The sequence below is a fragment of the Ammospiza caudacuta genome, chromosome 17, assembly GCF_027887145.1.
Source record: "Ammospiza caudacuta isolate bAmmCau1 chromosome 17, bAmmCau1.pri, whole genome shotgun sequence".
In the NCBI taxonomy this organism is placed as follows: domain Eukaryota; kingdom Metazoa; phylum Chordata; class Aves; order Passeriformes; family Passerellidae; genus Ammospiza; species Ammospiza caudacuta.
Genome location: NC_080609.1, coordinates 16,329,532 through 16,353,808, shown reverse-complemented (window position 1 = coordinate 16,353,808; position 24,277 = coordinate 16,329,532). Strand labels below are relative to the sequence as shown.

The 24,277-nt window shown below is 53.0% G+C and overlaps 3 protein-coding genes across 5 annotated transcripts in view; 1 reads left to right on the top strand and 2 right to left on the bottom strand.

Annotated features, from left to right (window-relative positions):
- Nucleotides 1-10,921, bottom strand: part of TSC2 (TSC complex subunit 2) — a 33,274-nt gene extending 22,353 nt beyond the window's left edge. Inside the window, exons 1-18 of the mRNA XM_058816059.1 lie at nucleotides 10,860-10,921; nucleotides 9,392-9,549; nucleotides 8,782-8,868; nucleotides 8,060-8,170; nucleotides 7,312-7,456; nucleotides 7,068-7,185; nucleotides 6,552-6,600; nucleotides 6,093-6,218; nucleotides 5,716-5,789; nucleotides 5,253-5,379; nucleotides 4,480-4,623; nucleotides 4,127-4,264; nucleotides 3,832-3,935; nucleotides 2,949-3,030; nucleotides 1,950-2,105; nucleotides 1,702-1,818; nucleotides 1,100-1,222; nucleotides 719-825 (exon numbers count right to left, since the gene is read on the bottom strand). Coding sequence (XP_058672042.1) covers nucleotides 719-825; nucleotides 1,100-1,222; nucleotides 1,702-1,818; nucleotides 1,950-2,105; nucleotides 2,949-3,030; nucleotides 3,832-3,935; nucleotides 4,127-4,264; nucleotides 4,480-4,623; nucleotides 5,253-5,379; nucleotides 5,716-5,789; nucleotides 6,093-6,218; nucleotides 6,552-6,600; nucleotides 7,068-7,185; nucleotides 7,312-7,456; nucleotides 8,060-8,170; nucleotides 8,782-8,868; nucleotides 9,392-9,529 — 1,946 coding nt within the window. The 5' untranslated portion in view covers nucleotides 9,530-9,549; nucleotides 10,860-10,921. The remainder of the gene's footprint in view (nucleotides 1-718; nucleotides 826-1,099; nucleotides 1,223-1,701; nucleotides 1,819-1,949; nucleotides 2,106-2,948; nucleotides 3,031-3,831; nucleotides 3,936-4,126; nucleotides 4,265-4,479; nucleotides 4,624-5,252; nucleotides 5,380-5,715; nucleotides 5,790-6,092; nucleotides 6,219-6,551; nucleotides 6,601-7,067; nucleotides 7,186-7,311; nucleotides 7,457-8,059; nucleotides 8,171-8,781; nucleotides 8,869-9,391; nucleotides 9,550-10,859) is intronic.
- A 63-nt stretch (nucleotides 10,922-10,984) lies between these two features.
- On the top strand, nucleotides 10,985-17,443 carry NTHL1 (nth like DNA glycosylase 1). Its single transcript, XM_058816096.1, has 6 exons — nucleotides 10,985-11,054; nucleotides 12,077-12,300; nucleotides 14,294-14,464; nucleotides 15,093-15,252; nucleotides 16,373-16,478; nucleotides 17,019-17,443. Exons 1-6 carry the CDS (start codon nucleotides 11,000-11,002, stop codon nucleotides 17,140-17,142), a joined length of 840 nt encoding a protein of 279 aa, XP_058672079.1. The 5' UTR covers nucleotides 10,985-10,999; the 3' UTR covers nucleotides 17,143-17,443.
- Nucleotides 17,444-20,004: 2,561 nt separating this feature from the next.
- Nucleotides 20,005-24,277, bottom strand: part of NHERF2 (NHERF family PDZ scaffold protein 2) — a 31,663-nt gene continuing 27,390 nt past the window's right edge. For all 3 annotated transcript variants that reach the window (XM_058815745.1, XM_058815747.1, XM_058815748.1), the window contains exons 5-7: nucleotides 23,245-23,288; nucleotides 22,803-22,865; nucleotides 20,005-20,734 (exon numbers count right to left, since the gene is read on the bottom strand). In XM_058815745.1, coding sequence (XP_058671728.1) covers nucleotides 20,576-20,734; nucleotides 22,803-22,865; nucleotides 23,245-23,288 — 266 coding nt within the window. In that variant the 3' untranslated portion in view covers nucleotides 20,005-20,575. The remainder of the gene's footprint in view (nucleotides 20,735-22,802; nucleotides 22,866-23,244; nucleotides 23,289-24,277) is intronic.

Sequence of the window (24,277 nt, the reverse complement as noted above, 5' to 3'; positions counted from 1 at the left end):
AATACATGTCATTTTTACAGCTTATTCATGTGACCTACAGCACCACCCTGTTCGGGAGTCAGGTTAAAGACTGAACAATGTAATCTGCATTTTCAATTTTAAAAAGCACAGGATTGCTCAGCAGACACACTGCAATCAGCCAATTTGATCAATAAAGGATTTTTCTATCTAATTTAGAAAGATAGCTTTTGGGGTGTGTTACACAACTTTAGACAAGCCATAAAATTAAAACTAGCCAGATTTGTACAAATCATTGAATCAAATTCAGCATGGAACTGGTATGAGGCAAAAAATTGCACATTTTTGGGGGAAGCTTTGTGAGCAGGAACTTAAATTTCATGTCTGAGATTGAGAGCTCTGCAGGTAAGTGATTTGTAAGAACAGTTCACCAATGCCTTACTGGTTCAGACAATCCTAGTCTGTAAATACAGACTGTTCTTGGATGTGGAAGATTTAGAAAAACTGCAGATTGTTACTGATGGAACATTGAGCTCAGCACACAATTTAGTCTGGAAACACAATTTAGTTTGGAAAACAACATTTTAAAAATAAAAATAAATTAAGAAGTGTCCAAGGCCAGGTTGGGTGGGGTTTGGAGCAGCCTGGGACAGTGGAAGGTGTCCCTGCCCATGGCAGGGGAGGCACTGGATGAGCTCTAGGATCCCTCCCAACCCAAACCACTATGTGATTCTTTTGCTAAACACAATGAGAAACCTACACAAAATCACAGAGGCAGTAGGGGCTGAACCTCACTGCTCCATCCTTGTTGGCAAGGCCCAGGCGGTGCAGGGAGTCAGCTCGGAGCATCAGCAGGAAATCAAACACCTGCAACAAGGAACACACTGCAGTCACTCAAACCTCAGCCACTGTAACACTCTCCCACCCCTACATTATATTTTTCCTGGTGCAGAAGGATTTTTAAGAGATGCCACAGCTTGTTCTGCAGGAGGCATCACTGCTGGCATCACATCGCATTTACACCCATGTGAGCCAAGGAACATTAATTCTACTTCTTGCAAGCCCCAGAGCACCCAGTCCCCACCTCTACCCAGGAACCCAGCGGGTTGTGCAGCTCTGGGGGCACAGGGGCTGATCCTACCTGCAGCCTGATGCTGCTGGCCACGGGCAGGCTGTAGCAGAACTTGTAGTGGCGCTGCACGTGCTGGATCAGCATCTCGTACACGCGCGTGGCGTGGCTGGAGGGCAAACTGTACAGCTTGGTCTGCAGCACAGAAACACAGACACACAGCCCTGTCACACCCCTGGGCTGCACTGCCACTTCCAGCAGAAATGCAGCAAAAGCTTCATCCTCGCTGTATGGCTCTGGAAGGAACATCTGCAAAGATCCAGAGCTGCTCCAGAGAACAGCCTGCCCTTCAGCACAGCCCAGGACATGCTGCCCAAACACAACAGATCTATTAAATCCATTCAAGGTTATCAGCTCCTCCTTTCTGCTAATTTATGGCCACATCCTCCCTCCAAACAGGAAAATGTGCTGGGTTGTGCAGTGGGAGTTAAGAAAATACAACACTCAGCAAACAGTTTCACAGCGCTCAAAATCAAAGCACTCACCAAACAAGACTTAAAACATTAAATAGTTAAAAGTCAGAATATTTAGAGTGGGAGAAGAGTTATCTAAAAAGCCAAGTCTTGCAGAAGAGTATTAGGAACAATCTGTGTTTAATGCTCTGCAGCATTTACCTGAAGAATTATCAGGAGCCCAAGAACTGCTGTCTTGACATCCTCCAGAGAAGCTGAATATGACAGCAAGTCCCTCTCTTCCAGTTCAGACGGAGATGACAGAGAATGTGCAGCCACCTTTGAAAGAGAAAAGCAACACGTGGTTGAAACCTGCAGCACATCCTTTCTCTGTTTCCATGCTGGAAGCCTCAGAGCCTCAGGAAGTCACCCCTGCTGGGAAAGCTGCCAGCCCTGGAGGTTGAATTCACCTTCTCAATGATGTCCAGCAGGCTGTTGAAGTGGTGAGTGTTGCAGCCTTCAGCCAGGTCCACCAGCAGCTGAGTGGCCAATTTTCGGACCTGGTGGTCTTTGTCCTCTGGGATGTGAGCCAGCTGGGAGATCACCACCAGGTTTATCAGCTCCTCCTGCAAGAGGACAGACCCTCCCAAGCTGTCAGATGTTCAGCACATTAGAGAAACAATTGCAAACAAAAGAACTCAGCTATTCTGGCAGCAGGCTCGCTCCTCCACTGCTTCATTCCTTCACCTCCCCTTCCATCCCACAGCTATTTCTGTCTGCCAGCCCTCCAGATATTTGTGACTCTATTGAACTTTTCAGTGCTTTAGGTGTTGTCTGTCCTAGAGATCTGACAGCCCAGGCTCACACAGACAGGGATTTCTAGGCCTTTGTTCTTTGAGAGAGAGAGGAAACTCCAACAGCTTCATGTTTTCACAAATCTTGAAGGAACCCAAGGAGCATCTCTGCCCCTTCCTGCCCTCTGACACTTTGGGCACATCCTGAGGAGATCAAGATATCCCTGGATATCCCCAACTTCTCTCTCACAGAGTTTCCATCTTGGACAGCAATTAAGCTGCAAGCACCAAGACCAGTCACTGCCCAATATGTCCAGTTCCCATCCTTTTACAAAGCTTTTAAATCAGCTTTGAAACTCTGTCATCGACTGTCAATTCTTCCAAAACAAAACAGACATGGATTTAACAGCCTTAAAACAGGGAAGCCAAGACACAACAAGGTTTGTCCTCAGAACCCTGCAGCTCCCACTGCAAATTGCACATTTCTGTATCCAGCTAAGGACAAACAATGGCAAATCCCCTCACAAGCATCCCAAAGAAACAGCTCTGTGTGGGATTGAGAGCCCAGGGCTGTGCCTTCCCCACGGGCAGAGGGGACCTGAAACCCCCAGTACAATGTTCTACCAGAGGCTTTCCCACCACCTGAGACCTCACCTGGCCCCCAGGCAAACACACCTCATAGAACTGTCTGTTGATGCTCAGCACAAAGGACAGCACATCCAGGACCTTAATCCTAACAGCACTGCGGCTCTCGTTCCTAAAACAGGAAAAGCAAATCCAAAATTAATAAAATAAGAGTTGTTGGTATTTAGGGAATGGGGAAAAGTAAAACTAAAGGAAAATAAGAAACTTTTTCAGAGTTGGAGCAGTAACTGTGAGAGATCAGCTGAGCCCTGAGTTAATGTCTCTACACCTGAAATCAGATTCAAGAACAATTGGAAATTCAAATCCCAGGTCAGCTTTCACTCCTTCTGCAGACCTGTAATTGCACTTTCCCATTTCCAATCCAAACTAGGAAGCACATGTCAGAAGAACAAGTGCTCTGGTGAGCGAATTTAAAAGCAAACACATGGCACTGAGGAAGAGCTGCTCTTTGGCAGCATTTCACAGAGGAGACACAAGTTTGTTATTGCTCTGGGTTGATGTTTCAGAGCACAGAATCCCTTAGGGAGCACCAATTCAAAACCAGATAACTGGAATACTGGATAACCATATGCAACCCTAATGCTTAACAGGAAAATCTTGTTTGGTGTCAGAACTACAAAGTGCTGTGGAGTGGAACACAACTGCCTAAGCTAATTGGAATAGTATTGAATGGAATGAAAGAGAAGGAGAAAAAAGCAGCATAAAGAACTCAGTGGAAAGATTTTCTTCTGTTAAAGAAGTCCTTTCATGTGCTCTGCCCTGGGACTACCACACTTCTCAGCAGCCACTTACTGACTTAGAACTTCAGAACATTAGAACTTCAGAAAACAAAATTATCTAGCATGACAAGGTGGCAAGAAACACTTGAAAGTGCTTCTTAAATTAAGAAGTTCCCAAAGTTATGACTTCCTACCTGAAGAATCTCTCCATTAGGAGCTGCAGGTTGTGGATCCAGCCATCTTTGGCAGGGTGGATGGACTGAGCTCTGTATGTTATCAGGTTTAACACAGAAGATTCCTTCATGGAAAGACCAAGCAATGTTTTTATTGCATAAGTAAACATAATAAATCCATTTCCCCAATCCCCATCCATGGAATAAGGCTCATGGAAGTCCTTGCTGGGGTTTTCTGACCATTTCCTATTTTAGGACTCTCAAATTTCAGCTGTAACAGAACAAACCCAAAAGGAGGACAATAATAAAGCCTTACTGGTCTCTCATCAGCACATCTTTCCACCAGCTCAAAAAATCTCTCTTCAGAGCCATGAAAATCATTCTGGTCACAGAGCTCCTCTACTGTGGTCAGAAGATCGTGTACAATGGACTTCAGTTCTTGGCTCTCCAGAACCTGAACAGAGACAAAACCATTCCTGTAAGAGTTCCACCCTGCCAAAAAGTGCTAATTTTAAACACAAACAGAAAACTCAGAGAACCACAGCAGTGAGAACCGGGCTAAGCCTTTCTCAGCTCCCCTTTCCCCAATGCACAAACAGATCAATTTGCAGAAGGGTTTACGGCACAGCCCTGGCACTGAAAGCACCTGCAGGCAGGCCCAGCACGCACCTGCAGCTGCTGCAGCAGCCTCTCCATGATGTCCAGCAGGATGTCCCAGGTGACAGCCTGCAGCCCCTTGCCATACTTCTTGATCAGGCGTGTGATGGACAGAACGATCTCGTAGGACACGACGGCGTTGGGACAGGTCATGGCCTGCAAGCAAAGCCCTTCATCAGTGAGCAGGTGGGGAGCAGAGCCCTCAAACCCTCTGCACCCAAATGCAACAAGCCTTGTTAATTAGGGGATCAGCCTGGAGGCCTGAGATAAATCCATTTGGGTCCCTGCACACACAGCACAGAACCACCTTCTCAAAGCAGTTCTGCTCTCCTGCGAGCAGCTGTGCCTCCGATGGCACACACAGCCCCATCCTACAGGCAGACAAGGGGATTAAAGGCAGTAATTCCTGCTTGAGGCACCCAGATGAGGAAATTTTGAGAGCTCTAAGGCTGCCCCTGCAGACAGCCTCCCTCACTTTTTGTACCACCCACTGGGAAGAGTGAAAGCTGTTGCTTTGTATTTTATTTTTTTAAGGTAAAGTACCCACAATGTAGGTATTTGCTAGAAAGGATTCAGACTTTGCTTTTCTGGCCAGAGATGTGCAAGGAGAAGGCCTCAGCTACAGACACAAATCCTCTTGTTTTATTTGTTTTACTGCTTCACCCCACACCAAATTTCTTCCTCTCGTCCTCCAGTCCTACAAAGATCTCCTTGGTGTAGGGGCCCATGGTTTTGGTTTGAATTTTTCCAAGTAATCAAAAAGTTGCCCCAGCATCCCATCCTACCTTGAGGAATGAAGGCAGCACTGAAGTGGGGGAGTTCCTGAGGGAATTGAGGCGATGAGCCCCCCACAGAGCCATCCCAACAAAGAACACAGCTCCTCTCAGCAGGGCTGCATCTGCCATGTAGGATCTAAGGACAGGGGGGAGGCAAGATGCCACAATTATTTCAGCATACAAAGTCAATAGGAATATGCCCTGTCCCAACAGGAATTCCCAGCTGTTACACATCAGGGCCTTGCACAGCAATGGACAAACATGAAAAGCAGCAAATCATTCACCACAACTTTAAACAGAGGGAAATTAAATTCAGAAATGCCCTAAATGAGCACTTCAGCAGAATAACTAGAAAGGGAAATTATTCCTAAGCACCAGAACCTTCAGCTTGTCCTGCTGAGGTTGGTGACTCCCCATCCATCTCACCAGGCCCTTACTGAGTTCCCTGGATTTCAGGATGCTGCTCCCTTACCTGTCTTCCATGATCCTGCACATGTTGTAGATGGCACTGTGTCCCAGGTGGGTCCCCAGGAGGTTGCGCATGAGCTGCAATGCAGAGAGAACACCTCAATCCCCAGCTGTTCAAACACTCAGTGCCTAAACATGCATTAAATGGCCATGCTTCTGAGTAAACATGACCTGCCTTTCCCTGCCACAGCAGCTGAAACCAGGGGAGAATCCCATGGACATAACACAACTTGCACTAACGAGAAGCTGATCCCTCAGTACTTCAACAAGTTTTAATTTTAATTACTCTTCAAACCAAGCTGAAACTGGCGGCAAATGTGCCCAGGTCAGTCTGGCACCTCATCCAGGGGTGAATTCATGAAAGCAAGCAGGGTTCCTGACCTTCCAGCAGGGCTCACAGAGCTCCTTCACGTTGATGGTGCGGCACAGGGTGATGATGAACACGGGCAGGTTCTCCGAGGGCAGGCAGTTGTAGCAAACAACTGCATCCAGGACTTGCAAGGAAATCTTTGGGAAAGACAAAAGTCAATCAGCTGGGTCAAATCCACACCTGGCACACCCAGAAAATCTTCTGGAAGTCAAAATGGATGAAGATATTTTGGGGGTTTTTTCCTTTCTAAAAAGCACTGTCGATTCGTTTATCAAATTGATTAATGCTCTGTTTGCTTTGGAATAAATTGTTGGTGTATGAGATTTACTGGCTTACAAATAACATAATATTGCATCAGCTCTCTTGAAAGATGAGAATAAACCCAGAGTCTGATGATCTGATTTTGTTTGTAGAAGTTACAAAGAACTTCAAAGAGTTCTGCAGTACTAAAAGAAGCTCAGATCACTGACCTCTATGTCCATAGATGATGAAGTCTGAATGCACAAGAGGCAGATCTTGCTGTTAAGAAAGAACATTTAATTATAATTGTTTGCTCCACATGATTTCAGGCAAATTACAAAGAGCCAGAGCAGTCAGGTTAATTGCCATGCTATGTAACTCCTCGCTGCCCTTCCTGGGGCAATGGTGGTGACAGCCCAAGGGACACTGAGCTCTGCAATCTCTTTTGTAAAGTCAAAGGGAGACTTAAATGCAGCTCAGGTAATGCAACAGCACAGACCCTTGTGAGACTAAGCAATGCAAACAGACCCACCCCATGGAATGGGAATGGGAGAAGCACATTTAGTTAAGCTGAAACAGACCTGAACACCGCAAGAACTGAAAATCAAATATTTGTCAGAAATCACCTAGGATGAAACAGATCCAGATGGGGACAAAAATATCCCAGTTGTCTGTGTATTGATCTGTAACTTTCTCTCTGTAATTTACCAGGAATAAGCAGGTAGGGGTTAAAAAACCCAACTTACTGGACCATGTCAGCTACGTAGTCTTCCAGGTAGCAGCTATTGAATTTCACCAGGTTCACCAGAACCAGGAGGAACTCAGACGTCAGTCCAACATCCATCCACTGTAGCACAAAATCAGCTAAAAAAGGGAAAAAACCCTGTTACCTTCTACCCAGGAGTGACACCGCTACTTTTTGTGTTATCACTGGGTGTCTCTGCCTGGATTTTGCCCCCCAGATTGAAGAGGAGCTGGGACAGTGCTCACCCAGCTCCTCCTCCAAGTAGGTGATGTAGCGCCCGTTCTCCGTCAGAGCCTTGAACACTTCCAGCCGCTCGTGCACGTCTTCATTGGAGGGGTAATCCTTAATAACCTTAAAAAAGTGGGCTCTGAGGATGCCCAGCCTCTCACCCTGGAAATGAAAAAAGGGAAGGGGTTAAGGCCTGGACATCAGCAAGGTACACCTCAGTAACCTTCATGCTTTAAATCAGCTTTTTGTTGAATCGATGCCTACTCCCTTCATAAGCACCCACCCCTGCTTTCTCAGAACACTGACAATGACAAATTTGGGCTGATTCAGCCCCATGTTTGTGCAACACGTTGGGAAATCTGAAGAATTCCTTGTGTGCTGAACTTGGCCAGGCTAGAAGTGTCTCACACAGAACCCCTTGCATACCTGAAACATCAAAACCAGCTGCAAACTGGGACTAGAAGGTCTGGGCAAAGACCACATAAAATCTGCTGAATTATGCTGAACTTAACCCAAAGTATTTCCTCTTTCTCAAGAGCGTTACCCCAAACCAGAACAGCTTTCTGTGAGCTGTATGAAAAGCTTTGCTGCGAGGTCAAACCAAGACTTAAAACTAAAACGCTTCCTCTTCTCATTTATGAGACGCAACCAAAATGACAAATATGAACATTTGTAGAGAAGAGCTCCCTGGTGCTTCTCCCATTTTCCCCCCTGCACAAAGCCCAGTTCAGGTCAGTGTCCCCTGCCCCGTGGGGCTGCTGTCACCTGTCCCTGGACGATGGACTTGAGCAGGTGGAGCACGGCGTGCCTGGCCTCGGCGGGACGCTCCGGCTGCAGCATGTCAGCCACCACCTTCCACACGGCCTCCACGGCGTGCTGGGGGCACAACAAACACCAAAACCACGGCAAAAGCATGAGGCAGGGGAGCTCAGCTCCTCCAGGAGCTCCAGCCAGCAGGGCACAATGAATGATGGCAATTCATGACCAAGATCCAGGGGTTCCACGTGCGGGGCTCTCTGCTCTGAGGGACACTCACCCACCTGGTCACACACTCAGACCAACCCCAGGAGACCCCAAATCCAGCCCTACACCCCAGGAACTGCAATTCCTCATTCCACACTCAATGCAAGTGGGAATATTTGTGCAGAAGCCTTCACCCAGCTACAAGATGAGTTAAAAACCAAGTGGGGGATGCTTATTAACAAGCCAGGAGATAAGGAAATCTCTCCAAACATCATCTCCCATGAGCTGTCCTGAACATCCCCAGCATTCTCCTTCCAGGATGATGCAGGAAGCCCAACAGCTTCATCACCTCTGCCGCAGAGCTGGAGTGTTGGGCAGACTAATTCCCTTTTACAGCACAAAGCAGCCTCTGGGATCACCCATTCTAAAAAGCTTTCTAAACAACAGGAGTCCCTTACGATAGTCTGAGAGCTGCTGCTTACATTTCCATCCTTCCAACACTCACTGAACACTTTGGAACTCACCTCTTCAATTTTTTTGGTTTTTGCCACTTCACAGATTTGACTGATTGCTCGTATCCTGTTACTCAATCCACACTCTATGCTCAGTTCCTGGAAAGAAATGGAGAAATAAGCTAACAGTTTATCTTACCAGAAACACTTTTCCATTTCTCCAAGGGGAGAAGGAATTCTGGTCTCCTTCTCCCTTTTTTTTTGCATTTTCCTCCTCATGTGCCAACGATTCTGCTTAAAGACTTGTGGTACCAATTACTGGAATCAATTATTTTATTTTTCATTTCCACAGCACTGTAAGGTTTCCATAAAACAGAAACAGTTCCCAGCTTGTGGAAACTGCCACCACAGAAACTTCATCAAGCTCAGACCATAAAAAATTGAGGGGTCAGGGAAATAGCCTGTAACCCAACATAACAAATATCTCCAAAGCATTCAAAGAGGGAATAACTCAAATGCTGGAGCTTCAAAGTAGGTGAGTTCTACATCCAGCTCACTAGAGAATCAGGAGAGGGAATCATGGAGAGGAACTGAGTGCCAAAAAAACAGGAAAGGAGCGGGACCCCCTCAGCTGAGGCACCCCAGGCACTATCCCCACCTTCACTCCACTCAGTTCTCACACCTTGAGTATTTCTGCAGTGATGATGAACTCTGTCTGCTTGCCTTCTGAAGACTTGGAGCTTCCCCGGGATGTTCCCAGCCCCAGGAGGTTCCTGAACTTCTCCTTCAGCCCGGAATCCTTGCTCTGAGGCTTTGCCATGGCTGCCCAGCGCTGAGGCCCTGCAAACACAGAACAGGGCTCTGGTAAGGGATATTTCAGCAGGAAAACCCCAATAACAGCATCACACCAGGCTTCTTCAAAGAGCTTGGGTGCCTTGAGCCTTTTCAAACATGGGAGAAGCCCAACACTGAGGAAACACAAGGAGCTTGTGCTGCTCCTGCCTTCAGCACCTGCATCCCCCATGGAACAGGGACCTTTGGGACACCCTTTACTGGGAGCTCTGAACACCCAGCCCAGCACACAGGATGATTGCTGCAGCATGTCCATGTGCACACACTTTTTGGAGGGTGTGAGCGGGACACTTGTTCCCCAAGCAAAGGACAAGCACACTGTGCTGGGCTGTCAATGTGGAAGTGAGGAAGGACTCACAAATCTGAGTGCTGGAACATCCAAGTGCTGCCAGGCAAGGGAAAGATGGGGCAAGAACAGGGATGGCATTACAACAACAACTGCAGAAACTGCCTCTCCCTGCCCGACCCACTGTCCCCTGGGGAACCTGGCCCTGGGCACAGCACCCTGTACAACCCCAGAGCCCCATGGACATCCCATGGCCTTCCCACAGCCTGGCACAGCAATCGCTGCTGCTCCTGGGGATGCATCACACAGCCTGTCCCTGCATCCCGGGGCACATGGCATGGACCCAGCCCAGTGTGACCAGGGGACACGGCACAGACCCCAGCCCAGTGTCACCAGGGGACACACCATGGACCCCAGCCCAGTGTCACCAGGGGACACACGCAGCCCCCAGCCCTCTGCCCCCAGGGACACTTGGAGTACACCTCCCTGGGGACCCCCACAACCCTAACCCACTCCGGGCGATAGCACATTGTCCCCCACGACCCCTGAACAAGCCCGAACATGCCACATCCCATCCCAAGCCGGGATATGCCACATCCCACCCCAAATCCAAACATGCCACAACCCACCCCAAGCCAGGATATACCATAAGCGCTTAGGGACACACAACGGGGGACACATCCCAGACCCCGAACACAAGGGGAGTCACACCCCAGACCCCAACAAACACAACGAGGGTCACACTCCACGTCCCACACATACCGGGGGCCACACTACAGATCCCAAACAGACCGAGGGTCACATGCCAGACCCCAAACACAAAGGGGGTCACGCCCAGACCCCAACAAACACAACGGGGGTCACACTCCAGCCCCCGAACACACCGCGGGTCACATCCCATACCCAAACAAACACACCGCGGGTCACAGCCCGGCCCCCGGACACGCAGCGGGGACACAGCGCGGCCCCCAAAGCGCGGTCCCCTCCCGGGGCCGGCTCCCCCGTCACTCACCCCGAGCCCGGCCCGGCCCGGCCCGGCCCGCTCCGCTCGGGGCCCGGTGCCCGGTGCCCGGTGCCGGCCCCGCCCCGCGCTGGCCCCGCCCGTTCCGGCAGCCGCGGTGCGCCCCGGGCCCGGTAGTTCGCGGGGCCGCCATGAGCGCGGCCCGGCCCGGCCTGCGGCGGCTGCGCTCGGCCGGGGGCGGCGCGGGTACGGGCAGGGGACGGGGTACGGGACAGGGGACAGGGGACGGGCAGGGGATGGGGTAGGGGCCTGGGAATGGGGTACGGGCAGGAGATGCGGTACGGGACTGGGGACGGGCAGGGGATGGGGTACGGGACTGGGGATGGTGTGTACGGACAGAGGACCAGGGTGTGGGCAGGCGATGGGGGTACAGATAGGGGATGGGGTATGGGACAGGAGATCAGGGTACGGGACAGGGGATGGTGTACAGGCTGGGGCTGGGGTACGGGACTGGGAATGGTGTACGGGATAGGGGATGAGGTACAGATAAGGGATGGGGTATGGGACAGGAGATCAGGGTGCGGGACAGGGGATGGGGTACTGGGGAGGGGATGCGGTACGGGACTGAGAATGGGGGTACGAGACAGGAGATTGGGGTACGGGACTGGGGATAGGATACGGGATAGGGGATGGAGGTACGGGTAGGGGCTGGGGGTACGGGCAGGGGATAGGGGATGGGGTGTACGGACAGGGAATGGAGAGTATGAAGGAGGGATCACGGCTTCCTGGGGTACGGGAAGAGGGGATTGGGGACATGGGGTGTGTGGGAGAGGGGGAATCGCTGGTACGGGAAGGGGGGATCGGGGTGTGCTGGATACAGGGAGTGGCTGGGGCTGCACCAGGCCCCGGCATGGCTGTGACAGGGGCTGGGTGTCCTTGTCACGTCCCCCTTGGAGTGAGGGATGTAGTTGTCTTGGGCTGGGGATGCACCTCCAGCAGCCTCACCTGTGTTTGGGACACTGTCCCCACGGTGTGACATGTGACCCCACTGCTGTCACCTGTTGCCATTTGTCTCACAGGTCCTTCCATCCTCCCTCACGCTGTGCTGGCTCTGCTTGGGGCCAGGGGATGCTCAGTGTTTGGGTTGGGACTCAGGGCAGGGAACTCGCCCTGCTCAGGGTCCCCTGGGCGACTGGTGGCACATGGGGCTGTCACCGAGCTCTGTGCAGGCAGCTCTCCTGAACCTGGAATCTCTGCCATCCATGCAGGGAGCCAGCTCCGGGGCACGCCCGCGGTGCCGAGGCAGAGCAGGAGGAGGAAGAGCGTGGCCATTGCCTATGAAGCAGGGCAGGGCGAGGGGGCCGAGCCGCGCTGGGAGCCGCCGCGCTGGCGGGAGCAGCTGCAGCGCATCCGCCAGATGAGGAGCGGCAGGGATGCTCCCGTGGATGAGATGGGAGTGCACAGGTGCTACGACACCAGCGCGCCTCCAGAGGTAACCCAGGCATTCCGTGGGGGCAGCATTCCCACAGGGAACAGCATCCACGGGTCACAGCATTCCCACAGGGAGCAGCATTCCCACAGGGAGCAGCATTCCCACAGGGAAAAGCATCCACAGGTGACAGCATTCCCACAGGGAACAGCATCCACGGGTGACAGCATTCCCACAGGGAACAGCATCCATGGGTGACAGCATTCCCACAGGGAACAGCATTCCCATAGGGAGCAGCATTCCCACATGAAGCAGCATCCATGGGGAACAGCATTCCCACGGGTGACAGCATTCCCGCAGGGAGCAGCATCCACAGGTAACAGCATCCACGGGTGACAGCATTCCCACAGGGGACAGCATCCATGGGTGACAGCATCCATGGGTGACAGCTCTGGCAGGCACACGAGAATACAGCCTCCCTCGTCCTCCTGCTGCCCCTGGATCTGTCCCACTTGGGATGTTTCCAGGACAGAAACTGGATCAGGATCAGGGCTGGGATTGGTCCCAGAGGATGTGATGAATGTGAGGGGCAGTGCTGCTTTATGGAGCAGGCTGGCAGGGCATGAAGCCATGTTCTTATTTTCCTTAAAAATCTCTGTAGGAGTCCAGCGAAGGTATCCAGCAAGGTGGCTGTGGAATGCAGAGGAATGTGTGGGGCAGGCTTGGAGGGGCAGTGGGAGGCACTGGAGTGGGGATGTGGGGATCACAGAGTCCCAGAATTGATAGGGTTGGAAATGACTGGAGACTGACTAATCCAACCCCATGGGCTTGGAGCAGCAGGAGCCTCTGGAGTGGGAATCATCCAGAGGAGCAGTGGGACGTGCTGGGCTCTGAGGGAGGGCTCTGGAGGACACAGCTGGACAGCCCTGGCACAGGGAATGCTGTCCTTGCTGCTCCCTGGGGAGAAGGACGAGCTGTGACCCCGGACCAGGCAGCATCGCACGCTCTCAGCCGCGTGGGCTGGCAGCTGTGGGACCACATGCAAATAGCTTCTCTTCCCTGGGGAAGCTGCCTTGCTGCTTCCAAGAAAAAGTGGATGTTGTAACCCTCAGCTCCTCACACCATTTCTCTGTACCCTGACATTATCCTGTTTCCACACATGCAGGGATTTTTCCTGGTGCACCTGGTTTTGCAAACTTTGCAGGAGAGCTGGAGCGAGAATTGTGTCCCACGTTATCCAGGGTCATTGTGGGTTAGCTGCATCATCCTCCTCACTCTGGTGGGATGGAATCACATCTGGGAAGAAAGAAGTGGGAAATAGGAGGTGATGGCCTGGCTAAACCCTTCGTGGCAGCAGCAGAGGAATTCCTGGGATTTGTCCTCCTTCTCCCAGTCTCTGTCATCCCAGTTGTTCAGATTTGGTTCCCTGAGGAGCTCACTGGAGCCAGACACCAGTTCCTACTGCAGCCTGCTGGGAAAGGGTTGGGATTTTCAAAAGCTGCTTAGAGCAGACATTGCATGAAAAATCATTGGCTGTTTGTGCCTGTGCATCCTGTGGCTCTCCTGGGAATGCCATCCTCAGGGAAAGCTATGTCCAGCCCTTTGTGGCTCAGCACTGTCTTAGGAGTATTCCAGCAGGCAGAGCTGCTCCCTGCCCTCTCACAGGTACTGACAGCTGAGCTTGAAGGTGTTTCTTTTCTCCCTTTATTGTGTGGTGGAATTAGAAGGTTATGGATTATTCCTGTTGGTTATGGATTATTCCTGTTGGTTATGGATTATTCCTGTTGGTTATGGATTATTCCTGTTGCAGCCTACCAGTCTCTTGGAGGCAGACTGGGCTGAAGAGTGGGAGCACACCCTGCCCTGAGGGTGGTGCAGAGCTGCTGGATCCCCCCAGGGTGTGTCAGTGTCCCCTGTGTGCCCTGTGTGCCCAGGTGAGGCGGTACCAGGTGCTGCTGGCCCTGATGCTGTCCAGCCAGACCAAGGACCAGGTGACGAGCGCTGCCATGGATCCCCCAGGGTATCTCAGTGTCCCCTGTGTCCCCGGTGTCCCCAGGTGAGGCGGTACCAGGTGCTGCTGGCCCTGATGCTGTCCAGCCAGACCAAGGACCAGGTGACGAGCGCTGCCATGCTGCGCCTGCGCCGGCGCGGCCTCACCGTGGACAGCGTGCTGCAGATGGATGAGGAGAGCCTGGGCCACATCATCTACCCCGTGGGCTTCTGGAGGGTCAGTGCTGTTCTGATCTTTTAGGGTTTTCTAAGCTTTTTGATGGTTACATTCGTGTAACGAACTTTCTTTCACATTTCATGTAAATAACGTATTGTTTTCTATTTTTTTATGGAAGAAATTTGATGGATTGTTGATTTGTCTAGTGTCATTGGAGAGGTGGCACTTTCACCCTCCAATCCACTATCACTTTTAGAAGTCTATAAATGTTAAGAGTCAAAAATTAAGTCTCTTTTTGCCTTGAAAAGAGCAGTGTGTCCACACTGTATTATTTCATGTCCTGTAGTGACAGGTGAGTGCAGGATTGCCACACAGACACAGAGCCCCTATGCCCTCCTCTCTCCCCTGGAATCAGGCTAGACGCTGGATTTGACACCAGTTTTGGCACTTTGTATTGCCAGCAGGATGGGATTGTTGGCTGCAGGGCCTGTGCAGGAGGAGGTTGGAGCTCCCAGCTCTCAGCATTTTCATTTCATGTAGAAGCCGAGGCTCTGTCTCCTCCACAGCTCCCATGTGTGGCCTCACCTGTAACACACACTCAGGAATGGTTGCTTTCCTGGGCTGTGGGTCTGTTTTCCCTGTGTTGCAGGGCAGCTTGGACTGCGTGCCTCTCCCCTTGGCTTTGCAGAACAAGGTGAAGTACATCAAGCAGACCACGGCCATCCTGAAGCAGAAATACGGAGGGGACATCCCGAGCACTGTGGAGGAGCTGGTGCAGCTGCCAGGAGTTGGGCCCAAAATGGCCCATCTGGCCATGCACATTGCCTGGGACAGCGTGGCTGGGATAGGTAACCTGTGCTTCTCCCATCCCTCTCCTAAATCCCAGCCCATCCCTGGGCAGAGGGGCAGCACTGCAGCCCCAGCAGCCTGCTAACACCCCTTTGGTTCAGTATCTGGCTAAGGGAGTGATGTGACCCTCAGCACTCACCCAGGGAGCTGCAGGATGTGAGCAGCTGCTGTTCCTCCCCACATCTGATAACAGACATCCCCAAGGGAAGTCACAGCCCTGGGGAGCTGGTGCCAGATGGGGCTGGACCATCACCTGCAGGTCCTGCCCTGGGGCCCCTGGGGACAGAGGAGTGTTCCAGAAGGATGGGAGAGCCCTGGGAAAGGCAGGAGGAGCGGCTGGGTGGGAGCTGGAGCCTGCAGCCCCAATGGTGACCATCAGCTGGACAGGCTGTGGCCCCTGCCCTGCATCCAGCAGCCCTTGGGGTCTGTCGTTCTCCTGCTGTGGGGGAGGGAAGTCCAGAGGCAGCCAAAGCAGCCAAGTGCTTTCCAAATAATTGTGTGCTCGGGTTTGATTTGGGAGGCAAGGCTCAGTCTTCCTGTTTACAGCGATTTCCTGGGTTTTGCCCAATTAGCCCCAGAGACAGGTTTATCACCGCTGATCTAACAATAATACACTTTGCATGCAGAGCTTTTGAGCTCAAAGCACATTATAAACACTGCTTTAAGCCTCCCAAGCCCTCTCTGCTGGTGGGTATTATGAAATGTGTTTTCCATGCGGGCAGAGGAAGGGGCAGAGAGCGCAGTTTGCGTAACTCAGCTGAAACTCTGGGAGGATGGGAACGTGCAGAGGGAGCAGGGGCCAGGCCTGTGCCTGCTCCATGGGGCTGGGGAGCCTTGGGAGAGGCTGTGTGAGCCTGGGGAGGGACAGACAGACACCCACCCCAAATGCTTTTGGCTGCAGGCCTGGGAAGAAAATGTTTGTTCTTGGAGTGAGCCCCCCCCTGCCCTGTGCTCTGTCCCAGCTGGGTGCTCTGCTGCCCCAGGGCCAGCCTGGGGGCTGTGACAGACACCTGGGGCTCTGCTCTGTCCTTGTGTCCTGGGGGCTGTCACAGACACCTGGGGCTCTGCTCTGTCTCTCTCTGTGCCTGCCCCAGCTGAACTCTGGCTCTCCCTCCCCAGCTGTGGACACCCACGTGCACAGGATCTCCAACAGGCTCCAGTGGGTGAAGAAGGAGACCAAGAGCCCCGAGCAGACTCGGGTGGCACTGGAGGAGTGGCTGCCCAGGTGAGGCCCCGTGTCTGCACACAGCCCTGCTTGGGGCTGCATTTTGGCTCCTTGCTCCTTTCAGGCTCGCAGTGTTTCCCCTCTGCCCAAGCCACAGCAGCAATATCTCACCTGTGTGCTGGCTCTGTTGTTATCAGATGGATCAGGCACCACCAGTGCAGCTCTTGATCCCTCATTTTTGCCTTGCCAGGTTTACCATGACCCAGGCCAGGCGCTGTTCCTTGCTGAGCCCAGTGGCCAGAGCAGCAGGGCTGGATGCTGGCCTCACTGGTGGTTGTTGTTCAGTATCAAACACAGCTGGCACAGAGGGGCAGCCCCACACCTGGCACGTGCCTGAGCACAGGCACTGCTCCCCCCAGCCCAGCAGGACCAGGAAGGGTTGGGAGGGCTGTTCCAGCAGGGATCTGGCAGGGCCGGCAGGGTTGGGACTCACCTTCAGAAGGGACAGGCAGAAAGGAAAAAGGATCCCATTAGCACCACAGGCTGTTCTCACCCCTTCCAAGCTGCATGGCAATGGTGCTGTTTGTCCCCCCTCTGCAGGGACCTCTGGAAGGAGATCAACTGGCTCCTGGTGGGCTTTGGGCAGCAGACCTGCCTGCCTGTGAGCCCTCGCTGCAGCCAGTGCCTCAACCAAGACATCTGCCCTGCTGCCAAGAGACCCTGAGGGACCATCCAGCCTTGGCAGAGCCACAGAGCTGCTTGGGCCTGGCACAGGGCTGGCAGTGTGGCTGCAGGGACAGGAGCCTGCTCAGCAGCTCCAGGAACAGCCCCTGGCCATGGCTCAGCTCTGCAGAGGGAAAAGGGGCTTGGAGAGGCAGCAATCCTGCTGGGACACAGCTGCACGCTGCAGCCTGGCTGAATGGCTGAGCACAGCCCAGCTGTGCCACTCTGAGTCACTGCAGGGAAAAGCTTTGTCCTCAGGGAGCTGCTGCTGCTGCTTGTAAATACTGTTTAATAAAGGTGGTGAGGGCTTTTTGCACCCACGAGTTTGCTGGCATTTGTGTGGCACTGGCTGAGGGGAGGAGAACGTGGGTGACCTGAGCAGGGCTGAGCCATGGCAACCCCGCCAGGCTGAGAACAGGGAGCAGAACCTGCCCAGCCCTGCCACAGGACCTACCACAGGACAGGAGCTGGGCCAGGGGACATCCAGGGTGCACAGCAGCAGGAATTCCTTCATGGGAAAGGCTGTTAAACACTGGAAGGGGCTGCACAGGAGGGTGGTGGTGGAGCTCCCATCCCTGGAGGTGTCCAGAGCTGGATGTGCACTCAGAGCTCTGGGGATGGGGACAAGGGTAGGGATGGGGACAAGGCAGGGATGGGGACAAGGTGGGGATGGGGACAAGGGTAGGGATGGGGACAAGGCAGGGATGGGGACAAGGCAGGGAATGGGGCACAGGTTGGACTTGACCCTGGAGATCTCTTCCAGCCTTGGTGATCCCAAGGTGCAGCTGGAGCCTTCCCAAGCCAGGAGCAGAGGAATCCCTGCTGGATGAGCAATCCCTGGGTTCTGGGTGATGCACAGCATCAGCAGTGCCACTCTGTGTGTGCCACGAGGGTCACACAGCCACGGGAGCCAGGCTGTGTCCCCAGGAGCTGGCAGGGACAGCACCACCCCAGCGTTTTGTTCTTCAAAGAAAGGGCAGTGCTGACTTCATTGTGGAGCTTCAAAGGGTAATTCCAGCTCCTCTCCGAAGAGGAAGCAAAGTTTACAATGTGCTGGAGGGCTGCAGTTCCGCCCAGGGCTCCCTGAGCAGCTGAGGAAGGAGCAGATAAGTGCTGGGTACATGGCAAACCAAGTTTATTACTGACATTACAGCGTACATATGGGTTTGCAATGCTGCTGCCAGCCTTAGACTTTATTGATTTTTCTTTTCCAAGTTAAATGTACAGGAACTGAATAATTACTACCGAGCTACAACAAGATGTCAGGAATGCAGTAATGCTTCAACCAGGAGCAGTTTCCTTGCACTGACAGATTAAGATTTGCAATCTTACCAACACGGATTTGCACGCCTGATTTCTTTTGATCTACATTCAACACTACACAAGGTTTTTTTTTTTCCTTTCTCCCCTCAAGTCCAGCAGTCTGGGCTGAGGAATGGGGCGTTGACACCAGGTCTGTGCTCTCTGATGGGCACCAGGGTGTCCTGGGGCTGCTCTGCCCTGCACAGCCCGGGCACTGCCGGGGTTTGGCAATGTGGGCACAGCATGGGAAAGAGGGGCTCCTTCCAAACATCACCCAGACAGAGAAAACAGTATTTTGGGGGGTCAAAAAGAGAGCAGGTAGCTTGAAGTGGGATGGGGAAGAGGTGTCTGGCTAATGGCAGAGCCCCAAGGGGAGGCAGCCTCTCCACATCCCCATCACCCCCATGTCCTGTCTCGTCACCCACAGCCAAACCTGCACCAGCTCCTCTCCAAAGCCATTATTTGCAACCTGTTCAGCCCATCGACAATCCTCAAAGATCACTTTCATACAGAGAACTCATCTCCTTCACCCCTGAGGCTCTCCACGCTCTCCTGCCAGCAGCACAAGGCCAGGGGCACCAGCTGCTGCCCAGGGCAGCCCAACACCCTGCGCTGAGCCCCAGCCCCTGCTGAGGACAGCAGAGCATGGCATAAGGCACCTTTAGCTCCACAATTTGGGGATTCCTTGGGAAATCCGTGCAGAGCCATTCCCACACCCACAGCACCCTGCCCAGCCAGGGGCTCCATCCCAGAGGGGCTGAGGGAGGCAGGGCACAGCTCTGTGCTCAGCCCTCACCCACTGATCACTGACCCCAGCTGGGAACAGGGGCTCTGTGCCCCCCGTCCCTCCCCAGAGCAGGGCTGGGGTCCTGCAGGGGCAGGGGAGCAGTGGGGCAGCCCCTGCCCTGTAACCCAGCTCTGCTCCCTCAGCTCAGCTGGGCCACCTTCACCCACACACCCAGAGGGAACAATAAAGAGATCAAAGGACTCATCTGTAGTGCTTTAGATACACTCTGAATGGCCAGAGTGGGTTTGGAGGAGGCCAGGGGTGCTGCCCACGCCATCACTGCAGAGCCTGCTCCACCTGCAGCCCCAGGGACACCCCGGGCTCTGGAGGGTGTCCTGTGGAGGATTCCTTTGGAGGGTGTCCTGTGGAGGATTCCTTTGGAGGGTGTCCTTCCCACGGTGACACTGCCAGGCTGGGGACACCAACCCAGCTGCATCTCTGGGCTCCCTCCTGGCAGCAGATGTGGGCTCAGCCCCACTGCCAGGCCTGTCCAGAGGGGTTTGTAGCATCTCGTGGTTCTCATCTTGGTGCTCCGTGGGGCAGGGCTGGCCCTGCTGCTCCTCCTTCTCCTGCCACATCCACGGCTGCAGCTGGGGAGAGCTGTGCTCTCAGGGTTTGGGGCTTGCTTTTAAACCCTCTCCCCTCTGCAGAGATGCTTGGGATGAAAATGGGCTTTTAATGGGCTTTTACTGCCTGGGCAGGAGCTGCTGCTGAGGGGGAGGCTCCTAAACTAACTGGAAACACATGGACTTCATTAAAAAACAACAAAAAAAAAAACCCAACAAAACAAATATTTTTGCTTCAACAGCAAAGCCAACGAGCACTTTCCAGCCACAGTCCATTTTCCCATGGTGGGAGCAGCTGATGCTGGGGAGCTGGGGAGGGGGTTCCTGGCACCCCCACCAGGAGCCATGAGATGCTTCCACAGGGGCACTGAGCATCCCACGGGGCTCAGCCTGGGACACCCACAAAGCCAAAACACCCCACGTAAAAAGCAAAAAAAAGAAGTAACAGAAGCCTAAATGCTGCAGGTAAGAAAGAAGAGTTAAAATTCTTCCAGTCCTTTCTCATAGAACAGGGACGGCAGGCAGCCGGAGCCAGGCTCAGAGCAAGCAAGAAAAGGAGCTTTGGTCACATTTTTCTTATGAGAATCGCTGGTGAGTAACAATAATAATAATAATAATAATAATAACAATAATAATAATAAAAAATAAAAATAAAAAGGGCTTTAAAATACGCCTTGTAAAAGCAACCAGTGAAGAGCAGAGCACAAAGCATCTCACGTGGACACCGAAGGACAGGCGTAGGCACCTCAGAAAGGTCCGAGCTGGGCGGGAGGGAGGGCTCAGAAATTGCTGAAAATCTCCCGTTTCTTGTTCCAGTCCATCTGCGGCGCTCGCTTCTTCACTCGCTTGGCCCTCACCTTCTCCTTGGCCTCGGCCGCCGTGGGGCTCAGGCTCAGCCCACTCTCCTCAAACGGGTCCTTCTTGTCCGTGTCACCGTCCTGGAAGGGACACAGCTGCCAGCACGGCCAGGCACTGCTGTGCCCAGGGCCCCTCGGGGCACCAGAGAGGCTGCAAACCCCCAGGATCACCAGCTGTGCCCCATGCCATGGCACTGCAGTGCCCAGGGCCCCTCGGGGCACCAGGGAGGCTGCAAACCCCCAGGATCACCAGCTGTGCCCCATGCCATGGCACTGCAGTGCCCAGGGCCCCTCAGGGCACCACTGAGGCTGCAAACCCCCAGGATCACCAGCTGTGCCCCATGCCATGGCACTGCAGTGCCCAGGGCCCCTCGGGGCACCAGGGAGGCTGCAAACCCCCAGGATCACCAGCTGTGCCCCATGCCATGGCACTGCAGTGCCCAGGGCCCCTCAGGGCACCACTGAGGCTGCAAACCCCCAGGATCACCCCATGGCACAGCACTGCAGTGCCCACAGCCCCTCGGGGCACCACCAAGGCTGCAAACCCCCCAGCTGTGCCCCATGCCACAGTGCCCACGGCCCCTCAGGGCATCCCTGGGACTGCAAACCCCCCAGCCGTGCCCCACACCTGCAGCCCCACATTTCTCCTCACAGACAAAAGCAAGGCACACCTTCCCAAGAATATTTCTGGGGTTCACTTTCTCTGAATAACAGAGCCAGCCTTGCTGGGCTGAACCAACCAAACCGAGCCCAGGAAAGCCCCAGGGACAGCCAGGACAGCCCTGAGCAGCCCCAGAGTGTCCCCATGGCAGGAGGGCACCAGCACAGCCCATTTTCCACCCTCTCCACCCCAGGGACCCTGACTGGGGCTGCAGTGACCCTGCAGCAGCCCGAGGTGTCGCAGACATCTTTTATGGAAAATCCTCTCCTTAGGATTTCTCCTCCTGAGAAGCTGAGAGGCCTCAGGAACAAAATGCAAACAGTGGTTATCTGCTGCTGTGGAATGCAACAGGTGCATCTGGGATTGGTCTCATGGGGTTGTTTCTAATTAATGGCCAATCACAGTCAGCTGGCTTGGACAGAGAGCCGAGCCTTTGTTATCATTCCTTCCTTTTCTATTCTTAGCTTAGCCAGCCTTCTGATCTTCTAAAAATCTTCTATTCTTTTAGTATAGTTTTGATGTAATATATATCATAAAATAATAAATCAGCCTTCTGAAACACGGGGTCAGATCCTCGTCTCTTCCCCAATGCTCAGAGCCCTGTGAGCACGGTGACAGCCAGGGTGGCTCAGGGGACACACACAGGCTCCCCAGAGCACAGGACACAGCCTGGGTCTCCCAGGACACAGCACTGCAGCAGGCCATGCATTATTCACAGGGACAGGGGCAGATTGCAGGCGCCTGGCACAGCTGCTGCCCGAGAGGCTCTGGGTGCTCAGAGGCCACCTGAGCACCTGGGGCTGGCACATTGCTGCTGGGCACCTGGAGGGACGCTCTGCTCTATTTATAGCAGAACATTGTGCTGAAGACAAATTTCTGAGCACTCTGCAAATCCTCACTTCTTATTTTAACAGGAAAAAAACCTGCTGAATTATTAACGCCTGAGAATGCCAATCTACGCCTTGTGTTGACTTTTGGTTGCCACTTCACCTTGCCCAACAAGTTTTGCCCCTTTCCAGTGCTGAGCCACACCACAGAAACCCCTTCAGCCCAGCCTGGCAGCAAAAACAACTCCTCCCTTCATTTAAACACTGTGATAAATTCTCTGTGCTCCAAACTAAAAAAAAATTATAATTTAAAAATATTAAATAAAGCAAATTCTGCCTTTTGTCCTGCTAGCAGCTCTTGAACCTCACAGCTGTGTTCCTTATGGGTTCCCAGCTTTGCTGTGGCTCATCAGTGTAATTAGCTGAGACCCCAAATCCTGCAGACATCCCTTCACCTCCCAAACTGTCCAAGCAGGAATCAGTGCCCAAGGAGCTGCCAGGGAGCCCCCCAGTGCGAGGGATGAGAGGAAAGCCTGGGTGGGTACAATGAACCCAAATCTGGGAGATAAACTGGAACCTCATCACTGCACAGCCCAGTGGGGCGGGATGGAGGGGACACGAGGTGTGCAGGGGACAGGAGGTGCTGGTTTGGGGTTCTTACCTCGGATTCCTTCCCAGGGCTCTGCAGGTCGCTGTGAGATGAAGATGTGGATCCCCCGTTCAGCTGGAGGAAAGGAAAATGTCAGTGTGGTGTGAGCCAGGCAGAGCTGGACACAATAAACCCCCGGGGAGGGGAGGGGAGGGGATGGGATGGAGCTGCTGAGGGGTCCCTGCACACAGGGCAGCCCCTGGAACCCCACGGAACCCCCCAGCCCCAGCAGAACTGGCACACTGCACCTCCTCCTCTCCCCCTGGGACTAAATGGGGCTGGAACTGGCCCGGTTCAACCCCTGAATGGAAGCTGCAGTGGGCAGTAATTAAAAGCAGGCAGCAATTAAAAGCAGGCAGCAGTAAGGCTGAGCTAAACGAGCCCTGGGGACCTGAGCATCAGCAGGGACAGCCCCTGATCCCTCCTGCCCTCTCTGGGGCAGGTGAGGACTCACCTGGGTCTGTGCAGATCCGTTTGTCATGGGCTGGGGTGGCACACCTGGGCACAGCAAACACACAGAGCACACAGTGAGCCCCCCGAGCAGCAGCACCTGGCACCCACCCACCCCTTCCTGCCTGCCCAGCCACCAGCTCACCCTGTCCCTGCACTCTGGGCTGTTCCCCAGCCCACACAGAAGCCCTTCCCCCCTCCCGTGCCCTTCTACAACCACATCCCCTGAATTCACTCCACTTCACCCTTTTGATCAAAACACCTGCCAGGAGGAGGAACAAGTAACCTCCTTATAGAGCCACCATCCTGCCCTTTTCTCTTTTTTTACCGTTAGTTTTTTTTTTTTTCATAAATTCTTTATTCAAAAATCTTAAAAGCCAGCTCAAAAACCTTCATCAAAATCCCCATGATGGTGCTGCCACAGCAGTGTCTGCCACACAATCCCCTCTCCAGGCACTCTGGAATTTAATTTTTTTTTTTTTTTTTTTTTTTGCTCACTTCCAATGATTTACTCTAACAATAGCCCACACAATGGCGATTTCATGCATTTAAGCTGCCAGTCACCACGATCAAGTCACTGCCCCAGGCATTACCGTGTCTCTGTCCCAGACTAACAGATGTGTTAATTGGGACAGGATTAATAACTGAATCATGTCAAGCATGGATGCTTTCCCTAGGGACTGACTGGGGGCTGCATCGCTGCAGACTGCAGGAATTTCTGGGGCAAAGCAGAAAAATAAACCTAAATTGTGATTTTTGAGAGTGTGCTGGTGCAAAAACCTCTGTGTGGCTTTGGGATCCTTAAATATTTTATTGCAGTGAATGCTGGACTCGTGTTTAGAGCAGGATAAGCTCTGAGCAATGAGCATCAGAAGAGTCAGCTCATACAGATGTTTATGTCTCTGGTATCATAAGTAGCTAAATTTTAAATTATTTAAATAAAAAGCTTCAGATGACAAGGAATAGAAAAGTGGGATTGGACTTCAAAACCAAATTAGCCACATCTAGAAATGCTTCATCTAAAAGCCTCTCATTTG

What these genes read in the sequence shown, in the direction of transcription:
- NTHL1 (XM_058816096.1), top strand. Translation starts at nt 11,000, where the DNA reads ATGAGCGCGGCCCGGCCCGGCCTGCGGCGGCTGCGCTCGGCCGGGGGC. An exon ending in ACACCAGCGCGCCTCCAGAG is followed by an intron (nt 12,301 to 14,293) that starts GTAACCCAGGCA and finishes CGGTGTCCCCAG; the next exon opens with GTGAGGCGGTACCAGGTGCT. An exon ending in CTGGAGGAGTGGCTGCCCAG is followed by an intron (nt 16,479 to 17,018) that starts GTGAGGCCCCGT and finishes CCCCCTCTGCAG; the next exon opens with GGACCTCTGGAAGGAGATCA.